Genomic DNA, 19,653 nt, shown 5'->3' with positions numbered 1-19,653 from the left:
AACAGAGTGGTCCTGTTGGACCAGCTGTTTTCTTAAACACCCACACACGTCAAGGGTGAGATAATCCAAGACTAATGCCGATTCAAATACATAATGGGTTTATCCTGTTTCCATTTATCATGACTTTTACGTCACACAATTTCAAATTCTCAAATGAAATGCACTTTTCTCCTGCAGAGGGGCTGCTCCCCAACTTTATCCTGGTGGTTCTGAAGGGCTCCCAGCCAGAGAGGGCTGTGTTTCTCCCTCACAAGAGCGCAGGAAGCGCTAATGTCACCTTGGTGCATCCCTGGTTTGTAACGTCCTCTTGCCCGTTCACCTTGCTATGTTGATGCCGAACCTCACAGAAGCACAGACACGCGGGGACACTAGTCCAGAGTGGAATGTGCAAGGCCGGGATGGCCTAGAAAGAACTAGAAAGAGCGACAGAAGCCCTGCCTCTGCCCCTGGTGAGAGTTGTGAACTGACAGACTGGCGGTATCAACAGGCCTGGGGGTTCTCAGCCTTCATAGACTTCTGGGTTGGAGGCGCCTGGGTAGCTTTCAAGAAACTTCTGCCTGTGCTGGTCGGCCGTGGCACCGTCTGGACATGACCAGTCTCAAGCGGGACAGAGAAGACCTCTTGTCGCCCCCAGGCAGTTCTAGTGGCTTGGGAACCACTGAAAAAGGTCCATTTTGATACCAAGAAACTGACAACCATGGATGCCACTGGGGAAAGGAACAGGGGAGATGCAGTTCTGGACGGGACAAGGAGACCCCACCTCCCACATGCCTTTCTTGTTTAAATGCTTTACTGTGCATGGGACGCTAGCCTCTGTGGCCTGCCCTGGGCCTGGCTCAGCAGTCAGGGCCCCTCTCTGGAGAGATGGCTCCAGGTGGGAGGGGTGGAGAGGTGGTGGGGTGGGGTCTGCCCTGCTCCAAGCACCTGGGGAGGACTCACGGTGCCGAGGGAGCTTCAGCACAGGTGAGCCTAGGGTGGGTCGGGCCTGGGTGCTGCAGAGAGGCTCAGTGACGATGAGGACGAAAGAGACCCCAAGCGTCCTCCAGGAAGAAGCCCAGAGAAGCCCACTTCTTGGGAGCATGAAGTTGTTGTCACTCAATAAAAGTATCAGGATTCAACCCATGTCCTGCTGACCATCTGAACTGGCCCTGTTCTGTCATATTCAGGAAGATTTCTCTAATCTTTCTTCCTCAAACTGCTAAAAGTGCAAGTACAAAGTGGAGGAAACCCTGTGTTACTCAGGCATGTTTCTAAAATGAAGACAGAGCAGTGACAAACCTCTAACAGCGATCCCAGAGCCCAATGCTGTCTGAAACCTAGCCTCACCTGACCAGTGCCTGACCAGTGCCTGACCTCCCACGTCATAACCTGGAAATGCCTAGAAGGGCATCGGGGTATCGCAGAGCGTTAGGCTGTTACTGGGAGGAGGTGAGGGTCACCTCCTCTCAAAGAGCAGCAGTAGGCAGGTGGGCAATCATCAGTTTCATTAGCATGCACAGTGTTTCTTGTGAACACCCTTGGCCATTTCCAAATTAGTCACATCATCTCTGTAGCACAGGTTAGCTGCACAGTGACTTAGAGCAGGTTAACTCGAGAAAGCAACCGCAGGTGTGAGCCCAGCCACGCCCCTGCACTTCTGATGGAGGAGGGGTGCGGGGAACAGTGACAACCACGGCCGGTGTGCCGCACACCTGCACCTCCCTGCACTCCGGGGATGCCTTCCAAAGTTTCCTCAGTGTGATCACCGGCATGTGAGGATCTGGACACCCAAACTGCACCACTTGCTCTAGAGTTCGCCTTGTCCAAGGCAGGCCACCCTGTGCTTCAGAGCGGACAGCGTGTGACAAGGCAGAGGCCACACTGCCCTGAGATTTGGAAACCGGAGCCAGACGAGCTAGCCTCTGGCATAGCTTCTGACCCGCCTGCCTGGGTGGGTCATCTTTTTCTCTGGGCCACAAACCTTTTCTGCCCCAAATTTTACTTCCCAATTTTGAGACTTAAGACAGTTAAGCTTATCCAATCTGGCTGGAAAACTGGGATTAAAAATGACTCGCCCCAACACGCTAAGGCTGCATGACCGATAAATGTCAAGTGATCAGAACGAAGGAAACTTAAGAGTCTTTCCCTTCCGCCTGTGGACGTCCTGGCTGTCACAAGCTGTGACACAGAGACAGGAGCCAAGCAGTGCAGTGCTGACTGCTCTCAGACCCTCACCAAGTTTGTCTGTGGATGAGATAATATCAGCGGGCACGGAGGAGTCCAGATCAGCATCCAAAATTCCCAGGGGGTCCAGCTGTGCTACATGGTGCCCTCGAATCTACGAATGGGCCAGCGATGGAGAGGGAAGGACACACACAAAAGGACAGGAGAAAAAAAAGAGGGAAGGGGTAAAAAAAAGTAAAATCACATTAAAATTAGTGTTTACAGATTAATTCTCACCCACGTTTGAAGAAACAGTTACTGGAGCATCATCAAAATTTACACAACTAATTCCGAGAGGATCAAGTTTTGCAATGTGGTGACCCCTGACCTGGAAGCAATAACACAAGCAGTCATTAAGCAGGTCCTGTGGGCTTGGGGGGTGGGGGTGGGTGATACACTGGTCAGACCTTTCCCTGAGAGCCCCAATGAACCCCAACAAAAAAACTGGTGTTTAAAAAGCCTTTGGATAGATATTTTAAAGCAGTGTTGTGCATAAAGGCACTTCTATAAAAAAGGGATATACTTCTCCGGTTATGAAGAACCTGGCAGTGTAAAAGGACCCATTTCTTCAGATCCATATACGGTTTTCCGGGATAAACCGAAAATGGGAGATGCTGGGGACTTTCACCCCAGTATGAAGCCTACTCCACTGAGAACGTGCAAAAGTCCCTACGCAATAAGGGGAGGTGGAAGCGTGGGGTGGGCTGGAGAGATGCCACCTCGTGCAGAGGTCTGCCCTGGGGACTCCCGCCCTGGCCCTGCTGACGGGACAGACCCAGCAGGGACAACAGAAGACAGCTCCAGCAGGGACTTCAGCATCTGAGCTGCACTATTTAAAAACATGAGGAGAGAGAAGATCCCTTCTGATTTTGTTCCTTTAAGTGTTGGATATCTTATCTGCAATTTCTCGCTAGCAATCGGAAAAGAGGAGCAGCTGCTGGGAAGTCGCTGAAAGACCAGTGGAAGCCACTGAGGCTGAAGGAGCGCAGGCAGCAGCCAGAACACACCAATTACACCGCTTTTGCTCAGAAATGCCCGCTGTGAATGGCACTAGAGAGCACGAGGCTGTCTGTTTACACAGCTCTGTGCGTCTCTCTTCATCTGCCCTCGGGGAGAGCCTGACTCACCAGGCTTCGCTGTCCCCTGTGCTACCTTGTCCCGACACCTGTGGCAAGTGGCCCTGTGGGCAGAGGAGAATGGTCCAGGAAACAGCGCCGGAGAGAGGCGAACTCCATGGTGACTCCCCTGCCATGCTGCAGTGAGGCCAGAGATGCCACGGGGAGCCTGGGTTCCGGGGGCTCCTGGAAGGGACACTCCGGTCTGACTGCTGCTCCTTCCCTCCTCAGAGCTACTCACAGACCAGGTGTTAAGGTCTGAATTCTGGGCTCTTCTCCATGCCAGGCGGGTATCCTGGAAGAGGCTCCTGGGCTCTGAGAAAGGCCAGAGAGCCTCGTGTGCACGGCCCTCACCGATGGGGCTGACTGCTAACTGGGATGCTCTTGGAGACAGGGCCCCTCCCCTGCCTCTCCCGCTTCCCTGGGCTCTGCTTCTGTCCCCAAACCCTACAGGTTCCTTTTCTCTTATTGTGTTCGGGTCCTAGCAACTGAGAAGGGACAGCACCTCTCAGAGCAGCACACGCCTCCGGGTCACTGCTCACTCCCAGCAATCGGGACCTCCTCTGATGCCCGGGAACTGACTGCATTTTCTTGCCCACAAACCATTCTTGCCAACTTATGGAAAGAAATAAGGGCAGGTGCTAAAGGAGGCAGGGGATTTGCTCAAACAGGGTAAGACTGTCTTGGCCCCTTCTCTCTTGTTATATTTCATTTCTGCCTCCCTGGACTCCAGAGCAGGAGCAGGGAGAGAGCGCCTGGTGTTTGGTGGGGGTGAAAGTCAAATGACAACACTGACGGTCAGTGTGGCGCTCTCTCATGGATGGCCGGTTGGCCGGCGACACCTTACCTGGTAGGCCCTGATGAGAGACTGCACTGCCAAGTGGTCCTCCACCAGCTTGTCCACGCTGGGCTGGGCTCCCACCAGGGGCTGCGCTCTGGCCACAGCTGACAGGGAGCCTGGGCTCAGGGGGAGCGGGCTCTGGTAGGCGGTGCCTGGGGGTGCTCCGGCATTGGTGTTCCGGAAAAAAATGTCCCATGACTGAAGACAAAGAAGGATACACGTGTTACTCCACTTGCTCACCTAAGGTCTAGGACTCATTTTAGACCAAAAGAGAACTGTTCTTGGCAAGTAAGTCAAGTCTTGATTGTGTTTCTCTACCAGCAGGCTGGCTGCGCCAACGTCTTCCTATTCTGGACAACTTGCTTCTATCCCCAAAGGATGGCTCTCTCAGCGGTTGGACCCCTGCTTCCATTATTCCCTCAGGATGGACCTCCGTACCCCCACCTCTATGACACAAATGTCCTCCCATCAAAACCCCAAAGGCTCAAGGCCAAGCAGCGCTGGACCACTTGCATGTGCCAACCACGTCCATGGCAGGCAGCCCAGGACGCAGGCGAACAGAGGCCCTCCTGCCGCATCTGTCCCCTGGCCTGGTTATCTGGAAGACCAGTGCTCTTGGCCCTCCTGTCTAGAGGTCTGCAGCTTCCCCAGATCCTCCACCCCACTGGGCCTCCTGAGAGGGGCTGAGGGTATTCAGAGCCTCTGTCCAGGCCCCAGAGCTTACTCTCCGAACACAAAACAGAACCGGGGCCTTTCTGTAAGAATATAAAAGGCAGCCAAAGGCTTGGATCTGTCAAGCCTGAAGTGTCCCCTCACTGACCCCTAGAGAAATAGTCTTGTCTGCACTTCAGGAGGGCCACTCAGGAGCTAAGGGCTAGGGTGCGTGGTCAGAGGTTGAACTTCAAATCTGAGCTCTGAGATCCTGGCAGATTACCTAAATTTCTGTGCTCAGCCTTTTCATCTGTTAAGATGAGGACAAGAATCTATATTCTTCATAGGTCTTTTTTTGGTGGGGGGGTAGGAGGGAGGTAATTAGGTTTATTTATTTATTTTTAGAGGAGGTACTGGGGATTGAACCCAGGACCTTGTACATGCTAAGCATGCGCTCTACTGCTTGAGCTATACCCTCCTGCCCCATAGGTCTTTTGTAAAGACTAAAGGCACTGAGCGCACAGTCTGGTAGGCAACTGATATGACTGGCAGTAACTGGTATTACTTATTGATTTCAATTCTCTTTGTGCTAATGTGAACTAACTTCTCTTCCTACTATTTCACGTTTGAATGATTCAATTTATAATTTGTATAGATACTATGAACCATAATAGCTTATCTCATATGAAGATGTGACTTCTAAAAAATATTTTAGAGGTCAGAGAAACTAAGACAATAAAATTCCACTGCAAAAAATATACACATATATAAAAACTCAGAAAGTTTAGAAACGTGAAGATATTTTCTTTCTTCTCTGCCATTCATTTTCCAGTTTCTAAGATTCTTCTGATCAGACTTCTTGAAAAATCTGCAGAGGAGAAACTGCATTTGATTTTGCATTCCCAGTAGGTGCTACCAAGATGTTGTCCAGGGGCGCTCAGCTGGAGCTCGGGCAGGTATTGAATGGGTCTGTCCGCGTCTGGACAGAAACCTTTGAGGCTGGTCCAGCAGGTCTTCTGGCTTTTCCAGGCAGGCTCTTTGGCGACGCATGGACACAATGACTTAGATGGTCCAAGAGACCGCTGCACGCTGTTGCCAATCACAAACCCCCCGTGACAAGCACAGGCCTGAGCATCACACAGGGCAGCCTGGCCTCTCACTATAAATGTTTCTGAGGGGAGCTCTGTGGAATCTTACATTATTCTACAACAAGAACATATTCCTTTTGTATTCAGAAAAATTAATTTAAAAAGCAAACTCTTGGGGAGACGATTGTACAACCTGGTGAATATACTAAAAACCAGACTTGTACACTTTTTATGTGAATTAAGTGTTTTAACGAATCTCATTCTTCATGGTTTTACTGTTTTTACCTTTCTGGTTAGTTTTCAGTGTGTCAGCTGATGGAAGAAGAGAGGTTTGGGGCTGTCTTCTGGCACCGGCCATGACACCGAGGGTAGAGCACCTCGCATCACGTAACCTGACAACCCGGGGCTTGGAACCTCAAGACCTTCTTTCACTCTTCCTGTCAAACCTGTTCCCACCGACACTCACCCTGAGCCCTCTGACGTGGATGAAAGCAGTATGCGCACCAGAGAAAGCACCGAGAGGAAGGGGAGGAGGATGCCTGAGTACCAACAGCCAAGGGCAAAGCGAGGCTACCCCGTGCTTGGTACCCACTTGATTTGCTACAAGGGCATAAGGACTGGACGTGCTGGACACCCCCAAACATTTCCAATTTTGTGGAGCTTTTACAACAAGCCATGTGAGCTCCCCGTGTTCTGGGAGCAGCTCTGGCCAAGGGTTCTCCCTGGCCCCCATCCACGCCCCCAGTAACTGAGGGCCTGGACGAAAAGAAGCCCCTCTGATATGGCAGTGAATGGGGCAAGAGTCAGCCCAGCCCTGCAAGGCAAGAACCAACAGCATGCTGCTCCCTCCAGGTACACCTACTCAAGTTTCTCCTTTGCCCCAGACCGGCTCCAGCACTGGCGTACCCAGCCTCATCTGTGTCCACACTAAGTCCTGTTGTGGACACACACCCGGGGGCTGGGAGGGTGCCGAAAAGCAGGGCATGACCCTGAAACCAAGCAACCCCTGGAGAGCAGCGCACAGGATCCCAACTTCCTTCCAGGCTTAAAGATGGTCTTCTGTCTCATAGAGCACATGGAGATGTGTCCAGAAACGCAGTGGCAGTCACCCAACAATAAGACCTTGGATTGAGAGAGTCGCTTGGCTGCACCCTGACCCACTCACCCTGATGGACACCAACTCCTTACAGATCCAGAGCCAAAAGGCCTAGCAAAAACCACCAGTTCACCTGTCTTCAGGAAAATCAGTTTTGAATAACAAAAACAGTGGTGTTAGCAAGAGAGTGGGAGTAGTTACCCCGGGGATGCTCTGAGCACCTGGCATGCCAACCACAGCCTCCCGGGGAGAGGTTCAGGCAGGCAGGGTTGACACACAGAGCGGGCACCAAGCAGAGTTATGATCGGGTTAAGTGAGTAAGAGCAGGGCAGTCCGGAGTAGGACATAAACAGCATCTCTCAGGCTGGCTTATCCTGGCCAAAGTCAGCGAACAATAATATCAGAGGATTTGATTTCCAGGGCTGACACCCTGAGGGCACACAGGGCTCTCCCAGCCAGGCCCTGGGGGTGGGGGTGGGGGTGGGGGGGATCGTCAACATCGGCCCTCCTCTCTCTGACCTTCTTTTGTGCTGGGGATAAAACTCCAGGTGATTTTTAATTGGCTGAGGACAACTGCACTGGAAAAGTCTGCTCGAGCTGGAGGCAATCAGAAAAAACTGGTTCATACCGGTACTGCAGAGAGCCGGGAGCCACAGGGAAAGGACATGCCAGGAATGCAGAGCTTCCTCCGTTCCTGGAACTCACTCCCACCGCACACACCACCACTTTGCTCCAAAAGCCAGGCCCTCCCACGCACATTCTAGGCAGGGGGTGTGGACACCCACCATCAGGTAGGTGCCGCCCAGCCTGGCCTAGCCCGGAGGCAAGGAGCTCCCCACCCCCAACAACAGCAAGCCCTCTTCTGAACAGTGTGCACACTTGGCTGACAGAGAATTCTTGACTGCATACAATTTGCAAAGCCCTTGTACTGCAACTTAAAACTGTTAAGTTTTACTAGAAGTCTGACCTCAAAAAAAGTTGGTTAAAAAAAAAATGGCTGCGAAAAGGAGGGTCAATTTTGGCTTGCAGGTTTCACCCCCGCCCACAGACGCCGAGCTGTGCCTTCTCTTCCTTCTGCGCCCATTCTCCGAGACATCTTTCACCCACCTCCCTGCTACACCGGAGTTGGCTGCTGCGCTCGCTTGGCAGTAGCCCGCAAAGCCATCCCCGCCCACCCGCTCCTGCTGCCTAGGGGGCTCTTATCACTATCTGGAGAGGGGTTCCCTCCTGATCACTGCAGCCCTCATCGGTACGCATCTCAACCTGAGGTTCTATTCACCCCACTGCAGGGACAGATGACCACGAGGCTGAACTGACAGGTCAGCGCGGGGCCCGAATTCCCAGACGAAGAGGACGCTTCCTGAAGATGACGCCTGCTCCTGGCCCATGTGCTCCCTGCACCTGGAGGCCTGTGTGCCATGGAGGTGAGCAGCCCCTGGTTTCTGAAGTGAGAAAAACACACCCTGTCTGCGTTAGCCACCTGAGTGGAGTTTTCCGTTTCTCCGATCAAACTCTCCTACCATCCCTGGCTCTTATCTGGATGTCCCACAACCTACGGCCCGATGTGGGCAGGGGTGGTGACTTCTACCTCCAGAAATATTTCAAGTGATGAGGCACAAATCAAAAAGAAGCAGCACGGTAACTGGCTGGTGGGGGAATTTGATTTGACAGCACGGTTTCTAACAGTACATTATGTCAGAAAGACTGACAGCAAAGGTTCCTGACTAGGAATGGTTTTCCACCCATGAGAAAAAAGGCAGTCAGACTTGGGCTTCCATACGGGGGAGCGGTGCTTGGGCCCAGAGCGTGGCCTTCTGCGTCAGACTAAGCTAGGCAGGAGTTCCAGCCCCACCACGGGGCAACGTGCTAGGTTTCCTCCTCCGAGTGTAACACAAGGCAGATTTAACTACGATCTGCCAGGCAGGCACCACACACTCACTCTGCAAATCAAGGCACCTAATTGCTAATATCACAGCCTCCAACCTCCTCATCTGTGTCTGTCATACAGCTAAGTCAACTCGCGGTCCCCCTGCCTGGCCTTCAACGTACCAACGGCCAGACACAGGCATTCAGTTCTCGGTCCCCTAGAGGTGAGAGGGAGCGGGGGCCTGAAGGAGTCAGGACCTTGGCCCAAGGAGGGTGAGGCAAGGCGCCTGCCCCCAGAAGGCCAGCTCCTCTGCCCAGAGGGTTCCAGTGATGTCCTCACGACACGTGAACAGTCTTCCCAATGTGCAGGATGCACACAGGATGTACTTCGTGAAAAGATGAGCACTTGTACTCAGAAGTTCAATCCTGTAAATATCCACCGCGGCCGCCTGTACACAGCATGCTAGGAGGTTCGGGGACAGGAAGAGGACCACGACAAGCCCCGCACTCTCAGGAACAGCAGGACAGATGAACGAACACCTAACTGCACAGCAGGCACAGGTGCTGAAAAATGAAGGGAAGGACAGCGTCCAGAGGGCGGAGCCCCGGAGGACAGCCGGGTGCGAGGAGTCTGAGGGGAGGCCAGGTCACGTGGCCGCAGGAAGGGTGCACGGCAGGCCTGGAAGCAGGTCACAGGTGGCCTGGCAGTGAGAAGTGACACGGCCAGCCTGGGTTTCGGTGCTTCTCCTAAGGAAGCCGTTACCTGGGAGCAGGCCTGCGCCAAGCTAGGGGCTGCGGGGGAGGAGGGGGGGTGGCTCACAGGCAGGAGGGTTACGGCCCATCAGTGGAGGGGGGGCTGGCCACCCACCTCCCACGAGTGGGTTTAAGGTCATCAACTTGTTGCTGAAATGACTTAAACCAGAACACGACAGACGTCAAGTGTAAGTAAATATAATGTTCTGATTGAAATGAAATCAGAATTTCTTGCTTTTAATTTTAGAGAACTAAAAGCATTTAACTACAGTATATGAAGCTCTGTTTTCAAAACCTGTCACTCCTCCTTGCTCCCCCATAAACTTCCCAGACTTCTCCTAACCCTGACAGGCTTTCCTTGCAGTCACCAGTCCTCTTCCTCCCAACTAGAGGGAGCTCTTCAAAGGCTGCACACGTGTCCCCTTTCCCCAGTGATGTCCTAAGGAAGCTGGTCCAGTGCTCTGTACATAGGAGATGCTCAACACACTTGAGTTAAACTCAAGACGGGTTCAGACTCCTCCACAAGGCGAACCAGCCTGACAGGTGTGGCACCAGGTGTGGCTCTAGCTGTGGTGTCAGCTGTAAGAACGTGGAACGTCCAGTGCTGGGTCCCCATCTCAGATAAGGTGCTGACCTCAGTAGGTGTGGGACTGCTAACCAGAGGATGAGGGCGTGCATGGTTCAGTGAGGCAGGTGGACTTTACCCTGTGTATTGTCAGCAGATCACAAGCATCTCAGGGCCAAGTTTCTGACTGTCAAGCTCACAATAGAGACAGTTCAGTTTCAGAGGGGTTGCAAACATGCTACCCCATTCCCCATCTCAGAGGCCCCCAACGTGTGTTGGAAACATGGGCCAGCGCACGTGTGTGATCTAACCAGGCCATGCACACAGCCGAGCCCTTCGGAGTGGCCCACCTGCTGCCGGCTCCTGGGGTTTGGGAGCCCCAGTCCTGCCCCCCCGCAGGCCGGGCGAAGGCCAGGGAAGTCGCTTCAGCTCTCTGTGTGATTCCTCACCTTTAAGTACAGGCTTTTAGGACACCCCTGTATCTGTGTAGTTTTTCACACCTTCAAAAGCACCTGCAGGTAAACTCATATTTCTTCAAGAAGGTGATGATTGAAGCTTAACCCTAAAGCTTATTCTAGCTGCTAAATTCTATGACTCTGGATTCTGGGCTGACTGGACCTAGACGTTCTCCTGTCCAAAGTCCCCTTCAGATGCCACTACGGCAGCTGCCCTGCCATCTCCACGTTGGCTATGGAACAAGCCCCACCCACCTGCAATATGTACCCTGGTCTGGCACATGGTGTCACCTAACAGCCACCACCACCCTCTGCCGGGCACCCTGCCAAGGACCTGACGTAAAACCACCCTGGGGAGTGGGTGGGGCAGCCTCTGGCCATCTCCTGAATGGACCGAACCCCGAGCTCAAAGGCCATCACACAGCTGATAAACTAATGACTGCCAGGGCTGGACGTCAGACCCCAGCACTGTCACAAACTTAAACCTTGTTATTTTGTTCTTATACTAATGCTTTTTAAGTGCCACAAACATGAAATTCAGGGCAACAAGGACCAAGGGAAATGGATGAATGGCCATCTGAAACAAGGCTTTGGTGGTTTAGGCTAATTCAAATATGCGTGGCGGCTCCCTGCACCAAGGATGGTCACCAGTGACTTGCTGGCCGACAGGTGTGGCTCCCCGAAGAGCCGTGTACGCTGGAGGGAGCTGGCGCCGCTGAGGCAGCATGACTTCCCGGCCACCCTGCATGGGGGCTCTTCCAGCTTAGAAAGTGTGCCGGCAAATTCTGCATGATTACCTAAGCACCCAGCTTTCTGCGCACACCCGCCCAGCTATGGTGTGGAGCCAAGTGATTCGTGTCTCTGCTGTGTAGGAAAAGACTGCACCAGGCAGTTCCTACAAGCCTCCTGATGCACCCCATCTGTGTCAACTGCTGGGCTCCAAGCCCTTCCTGAAAACACTGTGTGTGAGTGCCCTCGTGTCCCGCCGAGACGATGCCCAGGGTGAGGAAGAGAGAAGGCCCTTGGTGGACCGCCACAGAACCTTCACAAAAGCTTCCTGCTTTAGGGCCAAGCAGCCTTCAGAGATGTGTCGTGCTAGGCTTCAGACCCCTCCATCCATGGGCGGGGCCTGCTCAAACCGTCCCCAGCTGAGGTCAGGCAGGACCACAGCCAGCCCCCGCCCCCCACCCACCAGCCCCCCGCCCACCACGTCTAGGAGGCACGAGGACCTGGGCCTGCCTGACTTGTCACCACAGAGCTGTTTATACTGGAAGCAGTTACAATTGGGGGATCTGCTTGGGTACGCCTCTCATACAGAAGCCAAATGAATCTGTGCTCGATTGGAGCGATACCATTGTTTTTAAAGCACAGCACAGAACACAGGAGAGAATGTCTCCAACCTGTACTGCCTTCTCCCTTGTACGGGTATGCAGGTGGTATGTCAACAAACACCCAAGGTTCGCAAAGAAAAGCTGCCTCAGCTCTGCCCTACGGAATCTGCTGATACGGATACTCCTGGGTCTCTGCCCTAGACTAAAGGTGGCGGCCCCGTCAGATCATTATCGAAAGGGCTGTGGTGGCTGCCCAGTGGCCGCACGTCCTCCCAGGCCCACACAAAAGCCCCCTGAGGTGGCCGTGAGGCTCCTCCATTGGAGGTGCGCTCTTGGGGCTGGCCTGAGGCCGGCTTTGACCAACGCCATGGGCAGGAGTGGTGGTGTGAGAGTTCTGGGTGGGGCGCCCACGGCCTCTCCTCTCCTCCTCTTGGAGCTACTCTGAGGCTCTGTGAGGGGCCACTCTGGCCCCCTGGAGGACGGCAGGGCCCGGCGAGTGGTCAGCACAGTCAGCACCAAGTGCCAGATGTGAGGGGGTCCTTTGTGGAGCTGCAGCCTGGCCGAACCTCACCTGCACGGGAGCCAGGAATCACAAGAAAGACTTCACGGAGAGTGTTTCAAGTAGCCAAATACTGGGGTGGTTTGTTACACAAATGCTCATGGACACCAGACTTCTACTGCAGGAAAATATTATGTCCAGGACGCCTGTGACCCCTCTTGTAAGCAGTCTTTTTGGCATTCTTCAGGAACTGAGACGACTTGCCCTCTGCCTGGCAGTCTGCACCCAACAGTGCATTCTGTCAACTCTGAATGGCCACGCTTGAAGGAGGCTGTGCGGAACCACAGTGGCCATCTGGTCTCCAAGGCCCAGCTAAGCAAAGCCTTGGGCTCGGAGAGAATTCTGAGTCCACAAGTCATGACCACTTAGAGAGAAGACCCTAAACCCACAACCCACCCATGGATGGACAAGTCCAGAGCTCAGCAGGCCTGCAGGCCCCTCCGGGGGCCTCACACAGGTGGAGTGGGGAAGTGGGTGGCCTAGAGGCTCTGGATGTGATCAACCATCAGAGCTCCTTGCTGGCAAAGGCCCTGCAGAACACCTCCCCACCACCAATGGGCTCCTTCATTTCCCCAAAGAGGAGGCGCCGTGAAGGCGGCAAGGGCGGAGCTCTCTGCACCTTTCTCAAAAACTGCCCGGGTAACTAAGGACTACTCGCTCCTTTTTCGTTCTTGGTATCTACCTCCCCTTTAAAGTTGTTCTGGACCTTTCTCTCCAGTCCTTTCATCATCGCCATTTAAAAAATCCATTGTTTTTGCTTAAAATACAGTACAAAAGGATACTCGTTAAAAACAATCACGTTCCTTTATGCCAAGCCCGCCCCTCCTCCCATGCAGGTTTAGTTAGCTGAGGCCCTCAGACTCTCTTCAAACCACCGAGGTGGGGTCCATGTCCCCAGAGCATTTCACAATATAAACACCCCTTTGCTTGATCTTGGAGCCGCTCGCAGCTCCAACTTTTGGTCTTCACTTGCTGCCTTTGGCCCCTGGTGTCAAGCCCACCAAGACCCACCCCCGGAAATTGATCACTGAGTGCCCCAAGATCCTTCTTGGACCCTTGCGTCTCTCTGCTTTTACAGGTGCTTCTCCTGAGCACAGATGCCCTGTCTCTTTTCGGGCCCCTCCCTTAGCCTTCAAAGCTCAGTACAACTGGTGCTGCCCCTCAGAAGCCGGCTGGGTTCTCCCTGTATTCTGTGTTCAGCTTACCTAATCTACCAGCCTGCAAGCATCACACCTCCAGGCAGCCGCTCGATTCAGTCCTTCAGCAAAACTGCCAGGAGCTGCAAACTGCCGCACACATAAAGTGAAGGCACTGCTTCATGCTCCTCATACTTCTTAAAGGTGTTAATTTTATCTCCCTGACTACAGAAACAAAAACCCTTTAAGAGTAAAATACTGCACTAAAGTTAGGGAAGATATTCTTAGCTGATTTAACACAAAAAGCCGCCAAAGTTGAGATTCCTCCTGATGTAGGAAGCTGAGTATTGAGGGGCAACTTTAAAATGTTGTTTAACAGGCTTGATCGCTGAAATCCCATTAACTATCTATCAAGTGTGTTTTTTTCCCCCAGGGCCAGCACAGAACTGGGGGGGGGGGGGGGGAGGGCAGCTGTGGCTGAGTTTTTAAAGTACAGCCAAGGCAATTTCAAAGCTGCAGAGTGAAAAGGAACGGTGTCACCCCATACTGGGGACCATGTTTGTCTGTTTCTCCTCTGCCGGTCTGGTTCAATTACAGAAAATAACAGGATTGTGTTTCATGAGCACGGAAAGCAGCAGCAGACCTGCCTGGGTCCAGAAAGTTGGCATGGCCAGCCTCCAGGAGGTGGGACTGAGGGTCTGGAACCTGCACCTCGGATGCCACACAGAGCTCCTACGGGGACATGCTAGACCAGAGAGCTGTTACTACAGTTAGGAGCTGGCCCGCAAGAGTCAGAAGAGGAAATGGACGCAGTCAGCGAGAAGAGGAAGACAGGCTTTAGGAAGTGGGAAGAGGTCACAGGCAGGGGAAGTGAGCTCCGAGGCAGCAAGGACAGCTGTGGAGGCCCGATGAGCATGGGGAGGAGGGCACCTCGGGGTGGGGAGGGCACGGGGGGGGCCCTTCCCCCAGCTCCGCATGGCAACCAGTCCTGGGTTGTCCCTGGCAGGGCTGCCACCACGCCACACCTAGGGGTGGGCACCTGTCTTGGCTGCACAAATGGGGTCTCGTGAGGGCTCAGCAGTTCTCAATTGCCTGTTTGTCTGAAATACTAACACGGGCAATCCGGCTTTGACTCTAAGTGTTTTTAAGATGTAGATAAAAATAAGATGCCACCATCTGATGTGTCCCCAGCATGGCCAAGACCCTAATGAGGGAGGGCTTCGTGTGCTGACAGAGCAGGCCCAGCAGAAGGCTCCTAGTGGGGTCCAGGCGGTGAGCTGCACTTGACAAAGTGTTTAAGACTGGAGTGCAGAGGCCATTCTGGAGAAAACGATGGGGAGGAGACAGTTCAACAGGAGAGGCCACACCAAGGGACAAAGAGGGGACTGGAGGCGAGAGAGTGCAAAGGCAGACCGTGGGCCGGCCTGTAAACTGGGAGCAGGGGCGCCGGGCGCACGCGCGGGCTCGCGCCTCTGAACTGCTTGGTTACTTCACCGCAAACATAACGTTCATAATTAAACATTTAAAAGTAAAACTTTTTGGGGGGAGGGTATAGTTCAAGTGGTGGAGCATGTGCTTAGCATGCACAAGGTCCTGGGTTCAATCCCCAGTACCTCCTCTAAAAATAAATAAACCTAATTACCACAGATGCTCCTCCTCCCCACAAAAAAGGTAATTAACACAATAATAAATAAATGGAATTAAAAAAAAAAGGTAAAACTTTTCTCTAAAAATCAGGATACAACAACCAACTATAAATTATAAAGCCAAATGTAAAAAGGCAGCTTTAAGATCACCACAAACAGCTGAATACAGTCTGAGCAAGAGAGATTTAACTTGTTAATTCTGTTGGGTGTGGTTAAGAAACCATTCCTTTGTCAGAGCCACTCAAGATGCATTTATGGCAGAAATGACAATGGTTTGGGCTGTGCCTTGAAATACTCCAGTGGGCCCCCACCCAAAACAAACCAACAAACAGAAAAGTAGGTGGGGAAGGAATAGATTTTTAAAGCCCGGCAGACTGTAGAGAGCTGTTGAAGTTGGGTGATGGGTTTCCTCATGGAGGTTTGTTTTATACTCTTCTCTCTATTGTATGTTTGAAACATCATAAAAAGTTTAAAAAATAACCGAAAAGCAGAATGTAAAAGGGCAGGGAGGGGGTGATGCTAAAATTGTTCTGTTTCTGCCGATATGAAAAAGTTCAGGCAGAGCAGTTCCCCATCGGCTCCCTGCGATGGAGGGGAGAGAATGAGAGCCACCAGCCCCTGGGACGAGGAGCTGACAGCCCTCATCTGATGCAGAAATGGGAGGTCAGAAAGATGATCAGTCTAAATCTTACAGCCTACTTTTCCTCTCTCCCAAAACTATTTTTTCTAAGAGTGCGAACCAAACATTCTTAATAAAGCCAGTTATTTCTACAGCCTTCCGGGGGTCACGAATGTCTTTGAAAAACTCATGAAAGCTCTGGATCACATCCCTTGAAAAATGAGCATACATCAGGCATTAGGCCTCATTCAACTTGGAGAGATGATTGATTCCACTTTGCTGGGATATGGGGGAGGAGGGGCACTGCCACCGTAAATGTCCATTGACTGACACCTTCCTGTCCCTCTCCCTCTAGGAGATGCTGTGTCCCCTGAAGAATCCTGGCAACAGAAACCAGCACATAAAACCTGGCCCAAAGATGCCATCCCACATGTATTCTCTTATTACACTGGAAATCCTTTAGAGATCCTTTACCCACTTCCCCTGCAGAATCTCTCACAGAGGCGCTTGCTCTGACCCGCAGAACCCAAGGACCCAGTCCTCACTCCGGACTCTCCCCCAGCAGGCTCCATCTGTGCCTGTCAGTAGGCCTCTCACTATGCTGTCCTCACCCTCGGGACAGATGGACACCGGGGTCGCCCCACCCAGCCTGAGGACCCCCAAGTGCCTCCCAGTCATCACGTGCTGCCTTCCTTGATACCGTGTGATAAAAATATTTTTTCAAGAATAGGTGGTACACGGAGCATTTTTAGAGCAGTTGAAATACTGCGTATGATACTACATTGGTGATACACGTAGTCCAAACCCACAGGGTGCACAACACCAAGAGTGAACCTTAGTGAAGACCATGGACTTTGGGTGATGATGACATGTCAGTGCAGGGTCATGAGTTACAACAAGTGTTATAACTCTGATAAGGGATATGTTGATGGTGGGGGAGATCGCATGTGTGAGGGCAAGGGGTAAATGGGAAATCTCTACCTTCCTAACAATTTTGCTGTGAACCTAAAACTGCTCTAAAGAGTAAGTCTTAAAAGATTTTTTTAGAGCAATAATAATGATAATGATATTAATATAAAACTAATAATGGCAGTAGTAATAAACCTAAGAATGGAAAAAAAATCTTCTCAAGGAAAATCAGCACCACTGATGCATCACTGGTCTAGGATCATGCCCCCACAAAAAAACCTCTTCAAAAAACTTCTAGCAGGAGCCACTGTGATGGTTTCAGCCCCATTTTTCAGAGCTCGGCCCCCCAGAGCCACAGTGTGCTTCTTCCCTGCAACCCATTCCTGTGATGCCAGGCATTCACTCGTGGACCTCCCCAAGCCTAGATCCCTTTACAACAGCTCATTCAGCTGCTAGTCTCTCTAAAACCAAACATAACTTAAGAAGACTTGGTTGGTTCCACAAAGAGGTTATGTTTGAGAAAAGGCAGGCAAGGGACAGCCTGGACACAACATGACAGTGTGAGTCCAAAATCTCTGGGCTAAGTTTATTCTAGAGATAATCTTGCAGCAACAATCTTCAGAAACCTCTAACATCTGATTGCAGGCCGGGCCATTTTTATAGGGTTCTTTCTGGGCAGTCTATCTGTCGACAGACTAGGGAAACATAATCCAGATCTCCTCTCATAGGAAACCAGGTCTCACCTTGCTCATGGAGCAAGGTAGCCTCCGGGTTGCCATGGAAATGGGGAAGGGAAAGCCCTGGCTAGATGCTCTCCTTTGCCAGGCAATGAGGTCTTGGACCAAGAGGTGGCATTCCTGATGAACAGGGCTGGTGGCTCCAGCAGTCACACAAAAGTACCCAATCTTTTTTTTGGGGGGGAGGATTTAGGTTTATTTATTTATTTATTTTTGGAGGTGGTCCTGGGGATTGAACCCAGGACCTTGTGCATGCTAAGCATGTGCTCTATCACTTGAACTACACCTTCTCCCACAAATGTGCCCAATCTCAAATGTCACTACCACTTCAGGGTAAAAGGGTAAAGCTTACGTCCAGGGGCTCAACGGAAGGAGGCTGCCTTTTGATGACGAGTCCCCAAGATTAAGGAGAGATGAAAAGACAAAATCAACAGTGACAACAGCTAGCCTCCGTTGGGCACTTCCTCTGTGCAGGCCTTGAGCACCTCACACTGCCTCCTTCAAATCTCCCCACACCCTGCAAACATGGCACAAGGAGCCCGAGCAACTTGGGGCCCCACCCCTTGAGCTTCTGCACTGGGCCAGCCGCCTGACCTGCAAACCAGGAAATGGCTACCATAAGGCATAAATACCACTGGCTAAAATGCTATGAAGAAATTCTGCCACTAGGCATGCCTATTATCAAGTAAACGTGTGAAAAGAGAGGCTCTGGGAAGGAAGGGCCTTATAGGTAACACAGAGAAATTAGAAGGAAGCCTTTACAGAATTTACTTTCAAGTTCAGAAGAAAAACATGAACATACTGCTCTAAAATGTCAGTTACACAGAAATTACATGAGATGATCTGAAGGTGTTCTTAGGACAACGGGACGGAGGAGTTCCTCTTCTTTGGCAGCACCGTCCTGCAGCAGCCTTGGCGGGATCCTGGAAGCGGTGCAAGTGCTCCTCCACATCCTCGCGGGTTGAACACGTTGTCTGGTCCAGGGAGCAAGAACTGGAGAACGCCGCACATCCAGCGAGGGGAAAACGCCCCTTTCCAGAGAGGGTGGCTCCTGTCGGGCCCGCTGCTGGCCAGGCTGGGCTGATGGAGAGAACTCTGGTCGGTGAGGCTTCCAGCCGCCTGCCTGCCTGCCTTCTTGAGGGTCCTCGGAACATACGCACTTACCTGGACCGCCAGCCCACGTCGGCCAAGACTCCAAAAACGCAAAGACGCTTGCTCCCGTGAGCCTTACCTTGTGGACACTTTTGGGGTTTTCCAACCAAGCATAGTACATTTCCTCCACATAGTTCGAACTAGTCCCGCTGAGGAAGGGCTCCGCAGCCACAGGGGCGGCATAGCACCGCACCTGCCCAAACGTCCTAGCTGCTGCCGGTCTGCTGTGTGAAAGGGTTTTCACAGTCTGGGAGGCCGTCAACGGCCTCAACTTAGCAGCACAAGTCCTTAAGTGAAACATCCTTGTCCTGAAGTCTCTCCCGACTGCCTGCACAAAAAAAAAAAAAAAAAAAAAAAAAGAAAGAAAAGTTAGAGAAAGCATTTTTAGCAGATCAGTTTTAGCCCTCCTGGGGGCCAAAAAAAAAAAAAAAAAAACCCCTCAGACTCTGGCTGGAGGAAAAAGAGTCTGCAAATGCATTTGTGGCAGGGTGCCCTGCTTCAGTGCCTGGGTCTGTGTTCAGAGAGCATGACAGAGTGGGAGGCGATCAACCCAAAGCAACCTTCTGCATACGGGGCCTGCGCTCAACATGGGGTTGGGGGGAGGCTATGGTCTCAACTTTAAGTTTAAATCTAGTTTGAGGGATACAATACAACCTTTACATAATGATAAATACATGATATCCTTTAAGTTTATACATTGCATAAAACAGTTATAGGAAAGGCAACAGAGATTAATTAAGGATTCAATTAGTATTAATTAAGGATTCGATTACTATTAATTGCAAAATGAGAAGGAAATTATTTTCTTATCTATCCAGGGTCTACTGAGCACCTGCTGGACTCACGGTATTCTGGAGAACACAGAGAAACTGGAAAATCTTTTTGTTCACCTGCAAATACTGTATCTTTGAGCAGAAGGAAAAAAACATAGT

At 51.8% G+C, this 19,653-nt stretch overlaps 1 protein-coding gene and 1 long non-coding RNA gene across 6 annotated transcripts in view; one reads left to right on the top strand and one right to left on the bottom strand.

Annotated features, from left to right (window-relative positions):
- Positions 1-19,653, bottom strand: part of OGDH (oxoglutarate dehydrogenase) — a 349,298-nt gene that overhangs the window by 40,043 nt on the left and 289,602 nt on the right. For 3 of the 5 annotated variants that reach the window (XM_074367731.1, XM_010969544.3, XM_074367729.1), the window contains exons 2-4: positions 18,801-19,049; positions 4,165-4,356; positions 2,215-2,317 (exon numbers count right to left, since the gene is read on the bottom strand). In XM_074367731.1, coding sequence (XP_074223832.1) covers positions 2,215-2,317; positions 4,165-4,356; positions 18,801-19,022 — 517 coding nt within the window. In that variant the 5' untranslated portion in view covers positions 19,023-19,049. Of the gene's footprint in view, positions 1-2,214; positions 2,318-2,439; positions 2,531-4,164; positions 4,357-18,800; positions 19,050-19,653 lie in introns of all 5 variants that reach the window. The other 2 variants (XM_074367728.1, XM_074367730.1) reach the window with 1 other exon arrangement.
- On the top strand, positions 7,167-16,941 carry LOC123612723 (uncharacterized). The gene is made up of 3 exons (XR_006720015.2): positions 7,167-7,784; positions 8,283-8,417; positions 16,279-16,941. It is a non-coding gene; the product is annotated as an uncharacterized LOC123612723 (long non-coding RNA).

The sequence above is a fragment of the Camelus bactrianus genome, chromosome 7 (assembly GCF_048773025.1).
Source record: "Camelus bactrianus isolate YW-2024 breed Bactrian camel chromosome 7, ASM4877302v1, whole genome shotgun sequence".
NCBI classification, from domain to species: domain Eukaryota; kingdom Metazoa; phylum Chordata; class Mammalia; order Artiodactyla; family Camelidae; genus Camelus; species Camelus bactrianus.
Note: the sequence above shows the minus strand (reverse complement) of the source record. Positions and strands in the feature narration are given on the sequence as shown.